Source organism: Corythoichthys intestinalis, chromosome 14 (assembly GCF_030265065.1).
Source record: "Corythoichthys intestinalis isolate RoL2023-P3 chromosome 14, ASM3026506v1, whole genome shotgun sequence".
Classification (NCBI taxonomy): domain Eukaryota; kingdom Metazoa; phylum Chordata; class Actinopteri; order Syngnathiformes; family Syngnathidae; genus Corythoichthys; species Corythoichthys intestinalis.
Window position 1 is genome coordinate 44,602,598 of NC_080408.1, and position 23,219 is coordinate 44,625,816.

At 39.3% G+C, this 23,219-nt stretch overlaps 2 protein-coding genes across 2 annotated transcripts; both read right to left on the bottom strand.

Annotated features, from left to right (window-relative positions):
* Positions 1–253: 253 nt before the first annotated feature.
* On the bottom strand, positions 254–3,881 carry cacybp (calcyclin binding protein). The gene is made up of 6 exons (XM_057857791.1): positions 3,718–3,881; positions 3,006–3,216; positions 2,824–2,920; positions 2,567–2,666; positions 887–981; positions 254–790 (listed from the first exon to the last, which is right to left on the bottom strand). The coding sequence occupies exons 1-6, from the start codon at positions 3,733–3,735 to the stop codon at positions 622–624; spliced, it is 690 nt and encodes a 229-aa protein (XP_057713774.1). The 5' UTR covers positions 3,736–3,881; the 3' UTR covers positions 254–621.
* Positions 3,882–9,172: 5,291 nt separating this feature from the next.
* mrps14 (mitochondrial ribosomal protein S14) lies at positions 9,173–22,379 on the bottom strand. Its single transcript, XM_057856426.1, has 3 exons — positions 22,225–22,379; positions 11,213–11,377; positions 9,173–11,118 (listed from the first exon to the last, which is right to left on the bottom strand). Exons 1-3 carry the CDS (start codon positions 22,291–22,293, stop codon positions 10,936–10,938), a joined length of 417 nt encoding a protein of 138 aa, XP_057712409.1. The 5' UTR covers positions 22,294–22,379; the 3' UTR covers positions 9,173–10,935.
* Between the last annotated feature and the right edge of the window lie 840 nt (positions 22,380–23,219).

A 23,219-nucleotide genomic window follows, 5' to 3' on the forward strand; every position in this document is an offset into this window, starting at 1 on the left:
ATCCCAGCATAGTGTTCTTCGTGACACTGTCTCTTCATACGTTGGTTGAAATCCTCTACATAAAGCAGTTAATTTAATGGTTACGTTCCGAAACAATTGAGTAAATTGAAGTTTCCCTGCAATTGCGATCCAGAAAGACAACAGCACCACCTGTCGACTGAACTGCTCGACGTTTCCTAAATTGTTTTAAAGGTTTGCCATCAAAAAATATGAGATAACCCCCCAAATTTTTTAAAAACATATTTATTCATGACAAGTGCATAATTGACTGGAATAGTATGGACTAACAATCCATCGAAATTGTGACAAGATACACATGTTTCAGCAAAGTAAAATCACTGGAAGAAACTGCTACTCTTCTGAACGGTCATTGGTTATGGAATGACAGCAAAACAGACAATAGTTTAAAATGAAACATGTTAAGTATATTTACTGAAGGTGTGGTTTTGGTCTAAGAAATTATATCCTTGTAGTAGTGTAATATTTTTATTTTTACCTTAAAACAATGAACAACATATAGCAGGCAATCTCATGTTTTGGACAACATATTGTCAGGAATTTCATTTGTATATTGGACATTACTTGACACAATCAACTCTCATGAAAGATAAGATTTACATTTCAAAAATCCATTTGACCTTCATCTCCTCTTAATTTCTTCTCCTGCGATTCCGACCAAGCTTTATTGATGGTTCTCTTCATCTCATCATCGCCCTCTGAGTAGATTTTCTTCAACATGCTCATGAGACCCTCACTGGGGTCTGCGTTGTCATCAGCTGGGGTGGGCTTACTTTTTACGGCAAAAAAGAAGAAATACCAGAAACGAGGGAAGTTAGTTGTCTTCCAATGATCACAACAGACCCTATTTAATAAGGCGGTGTCTTACTCCTTATCCTTTGCCTGTTTTTCCACCGTGGTGAGGTACTCCCACTTCTTGGTCGCCTTCTTCTTGCACATGATCAAAACCATGTCTGTTTTTATCTGTGGAAGGCAAGACAGGGCTTTTAAACACATTGTGCTTCAATTCAAAACAAAACTGTATTAGCACTAGGTGTGGGAACAATACAACTAATAAACACATCCTTTCGCTGTGAATTGGAATGAGTTTATCACTAGTAGACGTCTAATCCATTTGAATTGGGAGGGATGGAAGGGAATGAATGAAAGTTCATTTGCTGCAACCCCTCCCACTTCAAACGGATTGGATCTTTATGGCAGTCAGTGGCAGCCAATGCCAGGCAACGAGTTAGTTTTGGGGCATTTGACGTCATTTCCTGTTAGTTTTGATCAATTCTTTTTCCAGTTGTGGCATTCACAGGTCACATCCTTTTCATTTTGAGGCATTTACAGGTCGCTTGTTGCTGAATTTGGGTTGCTGAAAATGAAGTGACTCAAAATCAACAGGAGGTAATCCGTAAAAGCTCTAAAATGAACAACAAGTGACCTATAAATGCCCAAAAAAGACTGGCTGTAAATGCTCTGATTTCAGAGACATTGACGGCACTAGATGTCCAATCCAGTCAAAACGAATCGGACGTCTAGCGCCGTCAATGGCAAACAGTGAGTTAGTCTAGCTAGTTGCTACAAACAAAGCCACATACGGCTACGGTAGATATCACATATACGTAGAACTAGATGCGAGATGACAGACGACGGCAGCGTTAGAACATGTATAGAGAACTAGATGCGAAATGACAGACTTGCCGCCGGTGTAGGTTCACTATCCTCTTCCCCTCACTATCCACTCGTTCTCGCTATATGATTGGCCGAAGAGTCGAAATGCTCTCCCGTGATTGGCCGAAGAGTCGAAATGCTCTCCCGTGAAATGCCTGTTTAAAAATGTTCCCGTTGTTACTTCTTGCGTTCGTTAAAAGTGCTCATTTAAAAAGGAAAATCGATGGATGATACTACACACAGAGCGTATTATTAACAAATGCTAAAGTTGTATATTCATATAGCGAGAATAAGGAACGTCACTGACAAGCGCAGGCCCCCGCGAGTGGATAGTGAGGGGAATAGGATAGTGCGCCTACACCGGTAGTAAACAGCCGCCATCTTATTTAGTTATTTTTAACCTGTCCCATTCAGCTGTTTGACACGGAGAATGGAAGTCTAAGTGTCCCGTTGGTCTGAACAGTTTTAATGTTTCACAGCCGCCATCTTAAAGCAGTAGACTTCTCTTGAAGGCTCTGTTGTAGTGAACCAATTAACTTTTTATCTAAAATACTCCCTAAATCGGCAAAATCTTGACTTAAATCTATCTTTAAATGATGAAACAGTTTTAAAACTTTAACATGTTGAAAGTAGACAGAAGAGAAATTATGGAATACCGGGAGCAATTTTAACGGTTGATTCACAACATTAAATTAATTGAATGTAGTTTAAAGCTGCTGATACAGAATTGGGACTTGAGTATTTTATTTATTAATTTTTGGGGTGCATCAAGAATCGATTTATAATCGAATCGGAGCCTCTGAATCGTAATCGAATTGTTAGGTGCCCCAAGATTCCCACCTCTAGTCAGACCCTTAATGAACATAGAAACTATTTTAAAATCATGGTCCACCTTGGTGCTGCTGTTCTGCTCATCAATTGGATACAACAGATTGAGAACAGTCATTTGGTGATTCTTCCCATCGAGCTCCTTTACCAGCACAGAAAATGACCTAGAGCAGGACAACAAGTACATTCATTTGATGTGCAACACTTAACGCCTCCCAAAAACACAGAGGTAAATGGTAAATGGTAATTGATTTACGGGCGTTACATTCTTAATCTTAATAATCTAAATGTTCTTGTAATGCTATAATTAATAGTACAAACCTTTCCGTAAAATTGACTTCCACTTTCTCAGATGGAATGTTGTGCACATTTTTCAATGTGAGGTAGATTTTCACAAATTTCTCCGATTGGTCCCATGCTGCATTAGATAGAGAGATGCAATCAAGCATTTAAAGATCGAGACTCTCAACATGACAAGAAATATGCAATGCGCGACGTCATACCATAGTTGGTAATCTTCACAGTGTACGCTGCCTTGGAGGACGCCACTGGATCAGCCTGTCTTCGGGCTTGTTGCTCTTTCTGCTGACGTTTGACGGCGATCTCTTTCTCAACCTTCTTCTGCTCTTGTTTGAGGACTTCCTGCACTCTTGTCCTTTCGGCCTTTTCCACCAGAGAACCCAGCTCCAGTAAATCTGCCTCCAACTGGTTTATCTTTTCAATGGGATTTGATAGCATTAGATGAATGCTTTAAAAACTCAATACTATAACACGTTTCCATGCTTTGGTGGATTCTGCTCCACCAACAAACTAAACTCTTTCCACATTTATTGCATCGAGTCACATATTTAAACAGGTAAATGTCTGCACACCACCAAACAAAAACGTTTTTAAAAATAACGAACTGAAACAACGATCTTATCTCGCTGTACTTACAAACGTGTGAAATTGAAATCTATTCAGTTGAACACCAGACTATGACTGTCGTATATGCCATCGAATACTCTTCAAATGAATTATTCTAACAAGTAACAAATTCCTTTTTAAAATACAAATGGAATCCAAGTAAGGGAAAAGCAATACAATGTTCTAGAACTTAGCACATGTAGCATTACTTTCATTTTAACCGTAGAAGGAAGCTAGCGGGGTAAAATAATTCAAACCGTGCGCATACATCTTACATTTAAGTAAACGAAATTATAAGGCTTTATGTACCTGCTCTGTCAGATCCATTTGGGCTTTAAATGCTGCACTTTTAAGTCTTTATTTGCTGAAAGATAGTGGCTTCGGCGCGCTAAGTCCGTTTGTCATGCGCAACGCAATGCCGCTTTCTTCCTCGAAAGAAACCGTAGTGACGTATCATCGAGGTGAGTGCACTGCTGCCACTTATCGAATGAAAGCGGAATTACAGAACCGTTTGCGTTTCGGTCAGGTTTGCACAAGAAACAAGGCATAAGACGTTCAGGATCAAGGGCGTAGGTTTGGTGTCAACATCAGGGGCGGACTGGGACTAAAAAGCAGCCCTGGACTTTGACCCAGCCCAGCCCAAAAGAATCACTGTACGAAGGGAAACACAGACCCTCTAGGGGGGTCCGGGGGCATGCCCCCCGGGAGAAATGTTTTCTATGTTTTATTGTAAAATGCATCAATTTCGCGCACTTTGAGAGAAAAATGAAGAAAATGTGTCCTGACTGTGACTGTCTGACTTGGGGCGCTCAAAATACTGCAAAGCTGAACTGGAGTTGGATTCATCTTCTGCCCTAGCTCTATGATCAACCTGAATAAACAAATTAAAGAATTTATTTTTTTAAAAGCAAGTTTTATGTATCCAATTGATTATAATAACACATATCCCCTGTGTCTATAAAATGACTTCATTGTTTATGTCATAATTAATCTTGCCGCACAAATAATAAATTTCAATGAAAATACAATAAACATTTCAAGACAAATCCTGTACACATAACCTTCATTGGAAAGTATTAACCAGAAAACAAAACGATATATAAATGATTAAAAATATATATCATATCAATTTAACTACCTAAACTCTAAAGTTAAACCATTCGTTTTATGAATATTTGTTATATTTCTTCTGAGTTAATATTGCTGCTGCGTGTGCATATGTTGTTTTACAGCTAAAATACTAGCCCTTTAGTTGCCATTTATTCCATTTAAATTATAGCTACCTGGTGGATAACAATTGCCAATATCCCTAACAAGTAACCCTCTTCATTCCATCTCAGCCCGGCGGCAACTAGAAAGTCCGCCAAAGCTCTTATCGCTCTATCCTGCCACTTCGTGGCCCACAGCAAGTCTTTCAGAGTCACAGCGCCTTGCGGCAATGGGCCACTTCTTCGTTCTCCTCCTATCAGATTGGCTGTTAACAGCCAAGCGCATTGCTGCCACCTATCGGATTAGGTGCGAACTGTAGATAATCATAGAGGATAGAGGGATAAAGACAGTGTATGGCGGCCGCCGGCCGTCCAGAGCACCGGCCGTTCTGTGATCCTCCAGAAGCTACAGATTACCAGTCCGCCCCTGGTCAACATTGGTAGGGACGATATAACTGCATGTGCACGCTGGGGACGGACAAACAGATTAGGTGAATTAGGGTCAGGGCTAGATTTCTCACTAATATGAACCTAATTAATTAATCGGCGAAATGATCAATGCAAAATACATCTGTATTGACTTAGACTAACTTTCACATGTATTTGTTCAGGTGATACACCGTTTGATTCAAACCTTTGTTTTCAAAAACTACTAAAGAAACAGTCTGAAAACTTCAAGAATAAATATCTGGATTTAATTAGGAGATTTATATTTCAATAATTAAACATAACTCAAATTATATTAAAATACACAATAAATACAAACTTGTTGATAATCTCTTGACTACCCAGGAATGCAAAAAATAAACATTTGTCTTAAGACAACTCAACATTGTTGAAAAATAAACATATATATATATATGTGTGTATATATATTAGGGCTGTCAAACGATTACAATTTTTAATCGAGTTAATTACAGCTTAAAAATTAATTAATCGTAATTAATTGCAATTAATCGCAATTCAAACCATCTATAAGATATGCCATATTTTTCTGTAAATTATTGTTGGAATGGAAAGATAAGACACAAGATGGATATATACATTCAACATACGGTACATAAGGACAGTATTTGTTTATTATAACAATAAATCAACAAGATAGCATTAACATTATTAACATTCTGTTAAAGCGATCCATGGATAGAAAGACTTGTAGTTCTTAAAAGAAAAATGTTCGTACAAGTTATAGAAATTTTGATTTCTATAACTTGATTTCTAAGTTTTAATAAAATTTGTAAAATTTTCAATCAAAAAATAAACTAGTAGCCCGCAATTGTTGATGTCAATAATTACTTACACAATGCTCATGGGTGCTGAAGCCTATAAAATCAGTCATGCCCAAGCGCCAGCAGAGGGCAGCAAAACTCCATAAAACATAATTAACAAGTGGGCATTTCACTGTACTGTCATTTAAATTTGTCTGAGCGGGGCATGTGCGTTAATTGCGTCAAATATTTTAACGTGATTAATTAAAAAAATTAATTACCGCCCGTTAACGCGATAATTTTGACAGCCCTAATATATATATATATATATATATATATATATATATCAATTAAAATATAAGTGAAAAAAAACTATTAGTCAGGGAATAACAAAGATAAATAAAAAATCAGCCTTCCTTCACGTAAGACACTAGGGCTGGGCGATATGGCCTTAAGTACGTATCACGATAGATTGAGCAGATTTACCTCGATAACGATAAATGACGATAAATTCGCCCAAGCAAACTGTTATATAATTTGAAAATTTGAATCAATGCATGGAATACAAATTAAGTTTCTCATTAAATTTATTTACCAGCTTTCAATTTAACAATTGCACATGCAGTCTAAACATTAAGTATTAAAAAAAATCTTGTAAACGATAAGAATTCTTTTGTGAACATTTATAACAGCTTGTATGACTTGAAAAACATCATCACTTGAATTTCATTAAATTCATTCCGCATTGTTATACACTAGATAGTGGCATACGTTTAGATATTTAGAATAGATACAAATACGACACATCCACCCGCCCCCCAGAAATTATACTTAATTAAAAAATAAAATGTTTCACAAACCTTTCCTTTCTTTTATTCGGCTCAATTATTTACATCTTATGATTTTGGAAATCCTTACAGTATGCAATAAATAATATTCCTGTTCCCAAGCACTGTGCTTACTGTACTGTAATTTTTACAAAAAATAAACAATACAATAGTTACTCCCCGTCATCTAGGACGAGCCACTTACAAGACTAGCACTGTCGTGTATTACAAATACTGCTTTGAACACATCTTCACAGACAAAAGCAATGACACAGGTTTCACATAGTTTAATTGTGTAAATCACACTTAATAACGATACGATCTCCTGGTTGAAATAGACGACATCCACTTAATTCTATTGAAGATATGTAATGCTGAGGCAATTTGTCAACTTTACTTTTAAAAGAAACGTGTACTGTTTATCCAGTAGATGGGGCTCTTGCAGTGTGTCAAACAGTGATTCAATTTAGGGCAATTGTCTTAAAAGTGGTTCATTGTTTCAGAAAGCCTCGGTTTTTCCATCCCTATCTGGAACCCGTCAAGAGTTTACTTAATGTCGGGTGAAAGTTTGGCGAAGCTAACTTAAGCCCGACTTCATCCCGTTTACTTGTAGCGTTAGCCGCTAGCGTTAGCTGCTAGCGTTAGCCTAACGGGCTTCTGTTTGATTGGCTTCCTGAAAACCATGTGACTCCAAACGTAAGCACACTGTCTGCTTTCTTAAAGGGGAATGAACATAGCCGAACAACACAGAGTCAAAGCGGGATGAAAAGACTATATTTTCTTCTTTTATTAAATCACCGAATTTACCGACATGGTCAAAATTACGTCGGTCATCGTGAAGAATTTCGGTAACGGTAAATTTTCGGTTTACCGCCCTGCTCTATAAGACACTACTGTTTTTGTCACAAGCACAGCCAAACTCAACAAAAAAACTAAAGTTCCTTTGGGCTGCTTTAAAACCACATAAATAAAGTAAAAATGAAAATTGGGGAGAGAGGGATAAACCTTGGTTTACATTTCTACATTTCTCACAATTTAGTCAATGTTCACAGTAGAAAGCACATACAGGAGGACACCTCTCTAAGCAGGTTCCAACTCAAGTTTTGCAGTTTAGCAAATTCACAGTTTAACGTTATGATAAAGCTGATACATGTCGGACTTTCAGTAGCAAAATTAGTGGTGTGTTCCCCATCTACACAACATTGACATCTTTTTACATTACTTAGAGTGGCTGCAGCTGCTGCTGCTGGCCGCAAAAAAATTCCAATATCCCTCGTTTTCGAAGGGGACGGAGGAGGCGGCATGGGGCTGTGAGTGCGTGTGTGTGTGTGTGGGGGGTGTCAAGTCATCAGCCAATCAAACGTGCATTTGAGGGGGAAAACAATGAGTGGCACATTCAGCAGCGAAAAGGGGTAAATGTAAGTCTCTGAACACAATGAAAATGATTCACTTAATAATGGTAGGGTCAATTCTATCCTGACAAAATATGGGGAGAGAATCTAAATTACCTATATAACTGAAGTCATTATATACAGTAATGCAAATAAGATTGCTTAAAACTTGGTGAGGACAATTTTAGCATCCTGAAAAGTTGGTAGTGTTATGTCTCTACCGTCCCTATGCAAACCGATGCCCTTGTTCAGGATAAACAGGAATTAACTCTGAAATGTTCCCCCTTTCATCAAACTACACGACAAAATAAGGCAGCATAGCACTGTGTATGTGTTTAGCCTGCTCGAATTTGTCAAAGATTGACAGCAGAAGTTTATCCTGGCAGAGGCTAAATCACTATGTTTACTTGTCCAGGATCAGTTTAGCCAGCTTTTGAGCAACCAATTTGAGGTTTAAATGATCCAGTATGACCAATATTCAGAGATTTAATCCCTTATCCTGGTTTTGTCCAATGTTTATGGACGGAAGCTCATAAGCCAGTACTTAAAGAAAATGGATGGGAGCAAATAAGTTTGATTTCCTGTCACTTTTCAAAAATTCATATTTTGTCTTTGGTAAATTTTGATTGCTGGAACTTATGTATTGAACATTCAAAATAAACATTTTCATCACTAAATCTCAGGCTCTGGCCTCCCTGTTTTCACTCAGTGTGTTCTCCCTGTGCCTGTGTGGGTTTCCTCCCATAACTCAAAAACATGTATGGCAGGCTCCATATTGTCCATTGGAATGAGTGTGTGGGTGAATGGTTGTCTCGTTGTGTCCTACAATTGGCTGGCAACCAATTCAGGGTGTACCCTGCCTACTGCCAATAGTTAGCTGAGACTCCACAACCCCTGTGACCCTCATTCGGCTAAGTGGCATGGAATATGAAGGAAAGAAAGTACAAATACAGATAAATTTGCATTAGTGTACACTGCCTACTAGTCCTACTCAAAAAAATTAGCATATTGTGATAAAGTTCATCATTTTCTGTACTGTACTGATAAACATTACTTTCATATATTTTAGATTCATTACACACAAATGAAGTAGTTCAAGCCTTTTATTGTTTTAATATTGATGATTTTGGCAAAAAAGTCAAGAAAAAACAAAAATCCCTATCTAAAAAAATTAGCACATCATGAAAAGGTACTCTAAAGTAGCTACTAACCTAATCATCTGAATCAACAAATTAACTCAAAACCCCTGCGAAAGATTCCTGAGGCTTTTAAAAACTCCCAGCCTTGTTCATTACTCCAAACCGCAATCATGGGCAAGACTGCCGACCCGATTGTCATCATTGACACCTTCAAGCAAGAGGCTAAGACACAGAAAGAAATTTCTGAGCGAATAAGCTGTTCCCAGAGTGCTGTATCAAGGCACCTCAGTGGGAAGGAAGCAGTGTGGCAGGAAACGCAGCACAACCAGAAGAGGTGACCGCACCCTGAGAAGGGCCGATTCCAGACCTTGGGGGACCTGCAGAAACAGTGGACTCAGTCTGGAGTACAAACATCCAGAGCCACCGTGCACAGGCATGTGCTGGAAATGGGCTACAGGTGTCACATTCCCCAGGTCAAGCCACTTTTGAACCTTAAACAGTGGCAGAAACGCCTGACCTGGGCTACAGAGAAGCAGCACTGGACTGTTGCTCAGTGGTCCAAAGTACTTTTTTCAGATGAAAGCAAATTTTGCATGACATTCGGAAATAAAGGCGCCAGAGTTTGGAGGAAGACTGGGGAGAAGGAAAGGCCAAAATGCCTGAAGTCCAGTGTCAAGTACCCACAGTCAGTGATGGTCTGGGGTGCCATGTCAGCTGCTGGTGTTGGTCTACTGTGTTTTATCAAGGGCAGGTTCAATGCAACTATCAGGAGATTTTGGAGCAGTTCATACTTCTATCTACTGAAAAGCTTTATGGAGATGAAGATTTCATTCTTCAGCACGACCTGGCACCTGCTCACAGTGCCAAAACCACTGGTAAATGGTTTACTGACCATCGCATTACTGTGCTCAATTGGCCTGCCAACTCTCCTGACCTGAACCCCATAGAGAATCTGAGGGATATTGTGATGAGGAAGTTAAGGGACACCAGACCCAACACTGTGGATGAGCTTAAGGCTGTTATCGAAGCATCCTGGGCCTCCATAGCACCTCAGCAGTGCCGCAGGCTGATTGCCGCAATGCCACGCCGCATTGAAGCAGTCATTTCTGCAAGGATTCCTAACCAAGTATTGAGTGCATAACTGATATAATCAACTGAAGGTTGACTTTTTTTGTATTGGTTGGATGAAATATGTTTTTTTTTTTTTAGATAGGAATTTGTTTTTTCTTGACTTTTTGCCAAAATCATCAATATTAAAACAATAAAAGGCTTGAACTACTTAAGTTGTGTGTAATGAATCTGAAATATATGAAAGTCTAATGTTTGTCAGTACACTACAGAAAATAATGATCACAATATGCTAAATTTTTGAGAAGGACAGTATTTTTAAACAGGCCATTTAAAATGCCCCTGGTTTATTGATGATCTAGCTATCTTTATATGAATCAATAGTCAATACACCAACGTTTTAGTACATTTAATTTATTTACAATGCTATACTGAGAGACTGATGGACATTTTCATCTTAAATCTGCTGTAAGACAGACTTTTGTTGTTTTATTGTTGAAAAAGTTTACATACTGTAGCACATGACAACAAAAAGACTTTGTACTCCAACAAAAAATAAAAGTTTTTTGCCATGATCCATTCCTTGAAGGCCTTCATAATGTCATAATGTCAAAAATGATTCGCGTGTGTGTGTGTGTTTTCTCAACCACACCACAGACAATGCCACGGAAAGCTGTCTTTTGGAGTTACCACCTGGCCCTCAGGACACCGGACATTTGGTTGTGGTCGGCCAGGTGACGGAAGACTATGCGGCTGAGTCGCCACCTGCGTTTCACTCCCCTCGGCCGTGAGGTCATCACACACCTGTTACGTATCCTCACAGGACACGAGTCTCGCGGTAACGCAGCAATTTCTTTATCTGCCATCTCCTGGAAAAGTGTTAAAGACAATATGAAGTATGAACCTTTTGATTCTGATTTTACAGTCTTCCAAGATGAATGGAAATGCATGTACATGACAAACCTGAAGCTCTTTAGGCAGGATGGTGTTCTTCCTCAGGGAGTTGATCCGTAGCCGCTCGTCAGCATAGTCAAAGGCCATCTTTCTTCTTTTGACATCTCTCAGCATCCTCCAGTCAACGTAATAAGCCCTCACTTGCTCAACAGCCCCCCAGCAGACTCTCAGCGCCTGCAAAGAAGTGTTCAGCAAATTGTGATAAGTGGACAAAAAGGAGTGAACAACGCATATGAGTACACTATAATTTGGAAACATACGTCAGCAGGGCGGTAAACCGAAAATTTACCGGCACCGAAATTCTTCACGATGACCGACGTAATTTTGACCATGACGGTAAATTCGGTAATTTAATAAAACAAGAAAATATAGTCTTTTCATCCCGCTTTGACTCTGTGTTGTTCGGCAATGTTCATTCCCCTTTAAGAAAGCAGAAAGTGTGCTTACGTATGGAGTCACGTGGTTATCAGGAAGCCAAACAAACAAGAGCCCTGTGGCTAACGCTAGCGGCTAACGCTACAAGCAAACGTGATGGGAGTGTGGCTTAAGGGAGGTTCGCCAAACTTTCACCCGACATTAAATAGACTCTTGGTGGCATCCAGACAGGCTTTCACCCGCTGTCCTCCCTTGTTCTCACGATTTCCAAAGAGGATGCTTTCAATGCTTTCTACTAGTAGCCAAGCCACAGGCTAACGCTAGTGGCTAACGCTACAAATAAACGTGATGGAGTCGGATAGCGGCTCTAACCTTGGCGAAACAGCTGAACTTAATGAGTGGATTGGGCACGGACTGCATCATGAATTAGTATGTCACGTTATTGTGTATCTCTGTCTATGTGTGATTTCTGATGGCTGTTGTGATAGTAAAGCATAAAGCATAAAGTACAATCCAACTAGAGCTGGGAATCTTTGGGCACCTAACGATTCGATTACGATTCAGAGGCTCCAATTCGATTATAAAACGATTATTGATGCACCCCCCTCCTTTAAAAAAAAAAAAAAAAAAAAAAAAAAAAAAATGTATATGTGTATTTGTATATTAGTTCCAAAATTTTTCAAAAATACTCTCAGGCTAAACCAAACTACTATTTCAGTATCAAGTTAACATATAGCAGTAAACAAATATACAAAAATAACAGTAAATAAAAAAACTCCAGTCCCCATTCTGTATCAGCAGCTTTAAACTACATTCAATTAATTTAATGTTGTGAATCAACCGTTAAAGTTGTTAAAATTGCTCCCGTTATTCCATAATTTCCCTTTTGTCTACTTTGGACATGTGAAAGTTTTAAAACTATTTTAAAGATAGATTCAAGTCAATATTTTACCGATTTAGGAGTATTTTAGATAAAAAGTTAATTAGGTTCGCTTGGAAGGTTCGCTACAACAGCCTTGCAGGGAAGTGTACTGCTTTATGATGGCGGCCATTTACTAACGCCCGTGTAATAGATTGGAAATATCCCATCACGACATTGAGTTATCAGGAAGAACTGTTGTGGGCACAGTGCAGCAAATCCAAGCTGTTCACCCAGCATCCATTTTGGAGAGGTCACCCATCGTCTCAGTGAGTCAAATAAGTGTAGATGCTGAACCAGTCGCGAAATGCTTATGGGATCCACCAATTGACTTAAACCATCTGCCAGAACTAGAGAGAGAAGTGGTAAAAAATATGCTCTGCGAAGAGTGCTCCTCTTTTTCTAAATCGGATGATGACATTGGGCAAATTGAGAAATTGAAATTGAGAATTTCCTTGAAAGATGTAGATCCAATTGCACGGACCTATCTGTCAGTACCAAAGCCTCTGTACAAAGAAATGAAAGAATACTTGCACAATCTCATTGCCCAAGGGTGGGTGAAGAAATCAAACTCATCTTACGCCTCACCAATTGTCTGTGTCAGAAAAAAAGATGGAAGTTTGCATCTTTGTATAGATTACAGAGCATTAAATAAAAAGACACATCCTGACAGACAGCCAATTCCCCGTGTTCAAGACATCCTTGACCGTCTTGGTGGAAACTCATGGTTTTCCTTACTAGATCAAGGAAAGGCCTATCATCAAGGGTTCATGGATGAGGACAGTAGACATTTAACAGCATTTGTGACTCCATGGGGCTTGTATGAATGGATAAGGATTCCATTTGGACTGATGAATGCACCTGCAGCCTTTCAACGCTGTATGGAAGAGTGTCTGGAGGAAGTACGAGACACCATCTGTGTCCCCTACTTGGATGACACGTTGGTATACAGTCAGTCATTCGACCACCATGTCAACCACGTCAGAAAGGTCCTCCAGCTGTTGAGAAAATACGGAGTCAAATTGAAACCCAGCAAATGTGAATTGTTTAAACATGAAGTTCGCTATCTTGGAAGGATTGTCTCAGCCGAAGGTAGCAGAATTGACCCAGCTGACACCATCGCTGTGAGAGGCTTGAAAGAAAAAAAACCAAGCACTGTTGGAGAGCTCCGAGCTGTTATGGGCTTGTTGAGCTATTATCGACAATACATCCAGGACTTTTCACGCATAGCGGGTCCACTTTATGACTTGCTGAAAGGAACAGAAGACGCTAATGCACCGCAAAACAGGGCAAGTATAAGACGTTCTACAGGAAAGAAAAAAGGAGTACCATCACAAAAACCGATTGACTGGACTGAGGATCATCAGTGCATACTGTCACAGTTAATAGATTGTCTAACTGAGCCTCCAGTCCTTGGATTCCCAGACTTCTCACGGCCATTTATCCTGCACACGGATGCCTCAAATCAAGGTCTGGGAGCAGTTTTATACCAGCGACAAAACGACAAACTCCGCGTCATAGCATATGGTTCCCGAACACTGACTGCTGCTGAAAAAAATTATCATCTTCATTCAGGAAAGTTGGAATTCCTTGCATTAAAATGGGCCATCACAGAAAAATTCAGAGATTATCTGTTTTATGCACCAACTTTCACTGTGTTTACTGACAATAATCCACTTACATATGTCATGTCAAGCGCAAAACTCAATGCCACAGGTTGCCGATGGGTAGCAGAACTGACAGACTTCCATTTTACCATTCGCTATCGGCCAGGGAAAGAAAATGTGGATGCCGACAGTTTGTCGAGAATGCCTGTAAATATTGAAGAAATGATGGAACAGTGCAAAGAGGAGCTATCATCAGACTGTGTGGCAGCGACAGCCTATGCTGTTGAGGTTCAAGACTCCAGTCCACCAGGAATTGGTCCAATACTGGCATCTCAGCATTGGTCAAAAGTGGACGAAGAAACACAAAAGCCTTTTTCAATGGCTGAAATCAAGCTAGCGCAACAAAACGACAAGGACATTGCTCCAATATTGCACTTCAAATTGGAAAACAAGAAACCTTTGGGACAAGAGTTCACAGCCCTTAGTTTCCACAGCAAATGCTTACTACGGGAATGGGAAAGACTACGAATTGATGAAAATGGCATTCTCCGTCGAAAGACAACAAACAGAACCCAGCTGGTGTTACCTGAACAGTACAAGAGCAAGGTATTGAAAGAATTACATGATGACATGGGCCATCAAGGCATCGATCGAACAACGTCATTGATCCGAGACAGATTCTTTTGGCCTTACATGCAAAAAGAAATAGAACATTATGTGGCAAGAACTTGTACATGTTTAAAACAAAAAACACCAAGCAAAGAAACAAGGGCACCGCTTACCAGCATTGTCACGACTCAACCGTTTGAACTTGTTTCAATTGACTTCCTCCACTTGGACAAATGTAAGGGGGGATATGAGTATATTCTTGTAATCGTTGACCACTTCACTCGTTTTGCACAGGCTTATGCCACCACCTCCAAGTCTGCTAAAGTAGTAGCTGATCGTATATTCAATGATTTTGCCCTGAAGTTTGGACTACCCGCGCGGATACACCATGATCAAGGGGGCGAATTTGAGAATCAGCTTTTTGCCCAGCTAAAGAAAAATTGTGGTGTACTTGGTTCGCGGACAACACCATATCATCCCCAAGGAAATGGTCAAGTTGAACGCTTTAACAGGACACTGCTTCAGATGCTGAGAACACTTACAGAAAAGCAAAAGACAAATTGGAAAGAATCATTGAACAAACTGATCTACGCCTATAATTGCACTCGATGTGAAGTCACAGGTTTTTCTCCCTTCTACCTGTTATTCGGAAGGTCACCAAGATTGCCAATTGATTTCGTATTTGGTCTTACAACTGAAGTAGGAAATGAAGACCACCGAACATACCTGGAGAAATGGAAAAGAGAAATGCAGGAAGCAAACGAAATTTTCCAAGCAAATATAAAAAAATCAACTGAGAGGGGTAAAAGACACTATGATAGCAGAGTGAGAACATCTGTCTTGTGTCCTGGTGACCGTGTTCTGGTTCGGAATTTGACGCCTCGAGGAGGCACAGGAAAGCTTCGTAATCACTGGGAAGAGGATATCCATATTGTGATTCGTCAAGTAGGAGAAAATAACCCAGTGTATGAAATCAAACCTGAAAAGGGCAGAGGAAGAACAAAGAACATTGCACCGAAACCTGTTATTACCATGTGATCATTTACCTTTGGAAATTCATCCGCAACCAGCACTTAAACAAAAGAAAAAGACAACCCTTGCAGAAGAAACAGACCAAGAGCAAGAGAGTGACGAAGATGAGTGTGTGTACTATTACAAGCCAGTAGTAGAGTATCAAGCACCCATTACAGACATGACTACTGAGCCAACTCGAGAGACACCAGCATTAGACACTGATGAACGTGGACCTCACACAAACACAGCTGGAAGACGACAAGATGATGTGTTTTTGAGAGATGAAAATCAGAGTGATGTTGAGCCACGGGTAGAGTTTCAAGAGGAAGTTCCGATATCGCTCCACAGTGGTTCAGGAGGAAACGAAGAACATAATGGTAGATACCCAAGAAGAGAAAGACGACCTCCTGAAATCCTTACCTATGACCGGCTGGGAACTCCATCATGCTGTAGTACATCACACACAAGAAGAGAGCCTTACCAGTATCCATCTTTGCAGTACAGAGAAGGTCAGTTGGTGACAGTGTGGACAAACCCATTCCAAACATACCAGCCTCACGATATGCGAGCGTATTGATTGATAGTTTATTTAGTGCCATTGTGTTTCAGAAAAATTCTCAGACAAAAACAACCACTATTTTCTGCAGTTACAATTACTTGCAAAACGGTTCATTTTATCTCATAAACCTATGATGTCGGGACGACATCTTTTTCTGCAGGGGAGTGTGTAATAGATTGGAAATATCCCATGATTGATAAAATTCATATATATGTTAATTAAAAAGACAGATGAAAAAAAACGTGGTAAAATGTTAGTGTTGAAGAAGGGGTTAAAAACGGATTTTGAAATGGATAACATTATTAGCATTCATTGAAATCATTTTTAAAATAACTGAAACGATGTGAAACCTGCTCTCCTAGTTTAGCCTCAGTGAGAAAAATGATCGGCGATCGACTAGTAGTGTCTGCTGAATGACGGAAAAGGGAAAGCTCGCCACTTTGCCTCATTCTCCTTTGAGCTATTGAAGGCAAAACATCGTGGTTTGAGTGTTCATTCTGATATCTCTATCCAGGTATGAAACACTGCACAAAGCATTTACATATACATTTGTAAATATTTCGTTTTGATATATATTTGTATTACTTTTCTGTGAATGTTAAAAATGCCACTTTTCTCTGTATTGTCTTAGCTAGTTCGCCAGTTAAGGGGTAAAATGGCCGTCATTAACGGCCGATAAGGTCAATTGTTTGGTTGTTCGTGTTTATATTTATCTTCTTTGACATAGTTTGCAACTTTGTATTACATGTCTAACAGAAGCTTGAGAGAAATTAACATGTTTATGATTTTTTTCTTTGTAAAACTGACTATATGAAAAAGCCTTTGGGAAAGTGCACATTATTTAGAATGCTAATGATATATTTTTGATACGTTTTTCCTGTTTTCTTGGACATTTTATGTTAAATACAATTCTCCTTTGAGCTATTGAAGGCAAAACATCGTGGTTTGAGTGTTCATTCTGATATCCCTATCCAGGCTGCAACACCCGCATCTAGCTTTTTGTAGATGTGCTGCTAACGCTACCGAATCTATATTGCATCTGGTCCTATATAAATGATATCTACCGTAATATTATGTGGATGTACTTTGTAGCAGCTTTTCGGCAGCAGTCAGGTATGTTGTTGTGTTTTTTTTATCTCGTGGCATGAGTTGAGCTAGAGCCGTGAGTTGAGCATTGGCATTACCCGAGGGGCCGGGTATTGAGAAGCATGATGTTGAGCTACTCTCGCTCCGTTCCTCATTGCGTCCCGAAGACCGCGCGGCGCGCTGAGTGTGTTGTGCTTCCGCTTTACTTGGCATATTTCAATAAACAGAATTTGGATGTTTGTGAATCGTTCTCGAATCTTCCACGGCCGAATCGCGAATAATCTAAGAATCGGAAATTTTGCACACCTCTAAATCCAACAGTGAAAATTTTAATATGACTGTTTAATGGCCCCAGCTATTTTTCTGTATGTGCTTAATTCTGTGTCATTAGATAAATGCAGCTTTAATGTGTGTGTGTCTGTGTAGGGGTTCATGTGTGCTTGCATGTATTAAAAAATGTACTGGGAAAAAAAAACTGAAACCCTGAAGTAAACACTTCTGTTAAGTAAATATGTCACAGCAGCCATTAACAATAAGTCGTCTTTTTGAAGTGTACTGTTCAAGCTGTAAGTCATTTGTATTACAATGACATGTTTGCACAGGCATATTTATTTTGACAACGTACATTGTTCAAGCCATATAAGCTGTTATAAATGTTCATACTTTAATTCTTATTGTTTACAATACATTTTTGTATACTTAATAATTACAAACAAAAAACAACAACCCCCCCACCACCACATATTATGATTTGAATCTAAAGTTATTTACTAAATTATTTTTTATTACACATTAGTAAGGATGTAACGGTACATGTATTCGTATTGAACTGTTTCGGTACTTGGTGCTCGGTTCGGAATGGAGGCGTACCGAACGAGTTTCTGACGTAATGTAACCCTTACTTTTCGAGGCTGTGAGTCGATCGGGTAACAGTTTCTTTGTGTAGATTATATTTACTCTGTCTTCTCTACTATAATGAGGACCAACACGGTAGGACAGTAAGAAAGGTCAACAGCGAGACAACGTGGCCGTCGGAGAATGCAGTGAAACGCGGCCGTTAAAGTCAATCAGCCAATGCACACCAGTCGCTAGAGGTGTGCAAAATTTCCGATTCTTAGATTATTCGCGATTCGGCCGTGGAAGATTCGAGAACGATTCACAAACATCCAAATTCCGATTATTGAAATATGCCAAGTAAAGCAGAAGTACAACACACTCAGCGCGCCGCGCGGTCTTCGGGACGCAATGAGGAACGAAGCGAGAGTAGCTCAACATCATGCTTCTCATTGCCCAGCCCCTCGGGTAATGCCAATGCTCAACTCACGGCTCTACCTCAACTCATGCCACGAGATAAAAAAACACAACAACATACCTGACTGCTGCCGAAAAGCTGCTACAAAGTACATCCACATAATGTTACGGTAGATATCATTTATATAGGACTAGATGCAATATAGATTCGGTATCGTTAGCAGCACATCTACAAAAAGCTAGATGCGCGCGTTAGTAAACGGCCGCCATCTTAAAGCAGTACACTTCCCTGCAAGGCTGTTGTAGCGAACCTTCCAAGCGAACCTAATGAACTTTTTATCTAAAATATTCCTAAATCGGTAAAATATTGACTTGAATCCATCTTTAAAATAGTTTTAAAACTTTCACATGTTGAAAGTAGACAAAAGGGAAATTATGGAATACAGGGAGCAATTTTAACAACTTTAACGGGTGAATCACAACATTAAATTATTTGAATGTAGTTTAAAGCTGCTGATACAGAATGGGGACTGGAGTTACTGAAATAGTAGTTTGGTTTAGCCTGAGAGTATTTTTGAACAATTTTGGAACTAATGTACAAAACATAAAAAAAAAAATAAATAAATAAATAAATAAATAAATAAAAAAGGAGGGGGGTGCATCAATAATTGTTTTATAATCGAATCGGAGCCTCTGAATCGTAATCGAATCGTTAGGTGCCCAAAGATTCCCAGCTCTACCAGTCGCAGTGCGGCCGCGTGTTAGACGCGTCCCAGAAGCGGCTCAACACGATGCAGGCGAAAAGAACGGCAGAGTTTATTATCTGACGCGAGACACGGCCCTCCTGCATCAATACTACTAGCTAGCATACCGGAAGTCACTCGTGTAAAAATAAGGTAGATCCGGTTGATTTTCAAACTAACATGCAATCGTAACCCACTTTTTAAGTCCATCAGATCTCTTGAGTGGTAAATCAGGGCACAGTTGACTTGTCTTTGTTACAGTTTACAGTTGTCTTCTCTGCTATAATAATAACCAACACGGCCTCGTGTTCAATACAAAACCCTCCTACCACAACAAAACAAGTAGGAACTAATATTCACATAGGAACTAAAGTTATACAACATAAAATATAAAATATAAATGAATACTACATCACATTTGTAAAATTCAATTACATAATAAACAATAGCCCATTTAAATCAAATAAATTGAAATAAACTAAAACATCTGTAATTAAATAATAATAATAATACACAGATCCTGCTTACACAATTACATTTATTAATTTCTGTGTGGCGCTTTAACTTGAGAAAATCCACCAATAAAGCTTTTGAAAACCGTTCATAAGAAAACAAAAAAATCATTGAGGCATTTCATTTGTAAAATACATGTTAAAATCTTTGTCATTGGGATTGCTTTTCTCTTTAGCACAGGACTTCTTTTTTCTTCTTTCTTTCAGAAAGAAAGCTGACCAATACGCGGGGTCTGAAAGGCAAATTGTTGTTGGATTATTATCTTTAAATACCCGCTACTTTTTGAGCAGAATTCTAGCTTTGTATAGACCCTACTCACCGACGTCACAGAATGACGTGTCGCTGTATCCGGCCGCCATATTGTCCGTCTCTGTTTAGCCCTATTCTCAATGGTTTCAATTAGTCGTTCAGTTTATAGAGCAATTCATGGAAGCCCCAGTGCTTTCAGACGCCGTAAACTCATTGGATGCGTTGCATAAAAGGCGTTATGTGGAAGAGCTTCAGTCTATCCATTCGCCAGATCCATAGTTGATGCCTAAATCGATATTTTTCGACCCGCTGTCTTCGCCCTCTCTGCCTGACATCTGCTACCCTGATATCTACAACTATCTTTTCCTCAGAAACTCGGCCTATTCTCACGAAACTTTGAAAAACATTAAAAACAGCACTCTATGCAACATTACCTTGTGTGATTTCTAAAATGGCGACAATAAAAAAAAAAAGAAAAAGTTGACTGCGATGGCCGACGCTTCAAGGATAGGTGGATATTGGACTATTTCTTCAATAAAACACGCAACAACTGTGTCTGCCTCATTTGCAAAGAGACAGTCGCTGTTTTCAAAGAGTTCGATGTGACGCGATAATAACAAGACACGCTGACATGTACGACAACATTACAGGGAAGATACGCAGCGAGAAATTATAGCAACTTGAAGCTAGTTTAATTTCACAGCAGCAGTATTTCGCAAGAGCCGAGTGTCGAAAGAGAACGCCACAAAGACGAGACTGTTGAAATTATGAATTTAAAAAAATAATAAAGCAAATGTGACACACAGAAGGGCTTGCTAACATTTGTTTAAATATATTGTTCTATGTAAATCAGCCAAGGTAGCCCCCCGCATTTTTACCACACCAAATCTGGCCCCCTTTGCAAAAGGTTTGGACACACCTGTTTAACTGATGATCCGTAGACGAGGCCAGCTTCTTTCACTTGGTACCAGCTAAATATTATTTAAAATGTAATGATGGTGGAAGAAATAAGCATCTTGAATTTGAAACTGTATGTTGTCGGCGATTAGCCTTGCAGTGATCTTAATTGTGGTTGTCAGCCCAAAACCCTCTAAATATATATTAAATGCATCTTACCAGATATAAAATGACTACTATATAATCTGTGGTAATCGTTTGGAGCCCAGTTTTCTCGTCGAATTGCAGCAGTCCATCTCGCTGTCCTCTCCGGGTCTCTCGGAATACGGTAGAACTTCAAGTCTCTCTGTCTATCTTCTCTGTTATTGCAACCAACCGCCACACACGCCTTCACCATTTTGATTATTAATGTTAACGAGCAGAAAAACACGCCATAATAGGAGGAATAATAGTAATGCATCAACACGACGAGTAGACGGACAATATGGCGCGGAGGCGTGGTTGTGACGTCATGTGAGTAGGGTCTATAGGCTACTGTTCCTATTGTTGAAAGCACAAAAGTGTGTAATAAACAACTAGCACATTTATATTTTGCATTTTGTTTTCTTACTGTACCGAAAATGAACCGAACCGTGACCTCAAAACCGAGGGAGCTACCGAACCGAGATTTTTTTTGTACCGTTACACCCCTACACATTACGTATGTGTGTATTTCCATGCACTGGCATTAGTGAACACCTATATCGTTTGTATTCCTTAACTTGTATTCCTCTACTCACATATTTAAATACAGTATAATTATGTTTTTTAAATTTCAAATAAGTAACATACAAACGCATACAACTTTTACGTCCTATACTTTAATCATTTTTAGCAAGCACATTGGTGTTTTTTTTATTTATATCGGAACGACTACGGAAAATCCTCCATTGGCTAAGCGGCATCATGCAGCTTCCCCACAACAATTACCAGGTATTTTTCTAATGACATTATTATCTTAAAAATAAATGACCTTCAATTAAAAAGAAAATACGTATAATATTTTGTATGACCGGTAGCTCAGCCTTAGTAGCTTTGTTTGCGCTTCCCACCCAGTTCTTGACGACGTTGCACGTTTTGTCTCCTACGTATCACAATATAGTAGCGTGTAGTAAAATACGCACACGACAAAAGTAAAATGTCTTTATAGAGTACAATACCTGCTTCGGAGCACATAAACTGCTATAAAGGGCACTGAAACCCAGCCGTGCAACGACGGGAGCCGCCATGTTGGATTAAGTCGCTTACTACTAAACCTCAGTTGAGAAGGTTAACATAGAGTTACGCCCCCTGTTGACCAGGAGGGCGAATAAATGAAAACTATCTGAGTACAACACGGAGAATAACGAAGGATGGTGATGTACAAATATTCAGTTTCGTTCAAGGGCTTAGGTTTGTTCTCAACATTGGTAGGGACGATATACCAGCATAACCTGCTTGTACACTTTTTGCTGTGGACGGGACATTAATTGGACCAAAAAGATTGGTTGAATGGGGGTCAGGCCTAGATTTCTCACCAATATGAACCTAATTAATTGATAGGATAAATGATCAATGCGAAACAGGGGTGTCACCGGGGTGTGGGGGTGGGGTGGGGGTGGCGCAGTGCCAATCCACGCCACGGCAGTCTGGGGACCGCATATGGTATCCCATTCATATAGTACTGCTGTGTTTTAACCTTTGCGTTTTTACCTCCTCTTTCACATAAAAAAATAAATAAATAAATAAATAAATAAATGAAATTTTGGTTTTGTTCCTAGGGGGCGCTACACACATTTACGCATGTTTTTATTTTATTTTATTTTATTTTATTTTATTTTATTTTATTTTATTTTATTTTATTTTATTTTATTTTATTTTTATTTATTTATTTTTTCTGTGAGTTTTCACCAGTGTTCACCTGGCTGGTGAGTTTGGTGAGTTTTTGAAGCATTCTGAGCGGGTCAAAAGTAGGGCTCAAAGCATCGGCGAATGACTGCTAGGGAGCGCTACATAGTGTATTTGGAATTTGTCTTTCCATGGTAACAAAGACTCTACCTGTCTTGACCTGCCTGCCGATTTTGGAACATTTTGAAGCGTCAAATTGAGCTCAAAGGGACTGCGGAACAAAGAATAAGTATAATAATAATAATAATAATAAAACCGAGGAACCACA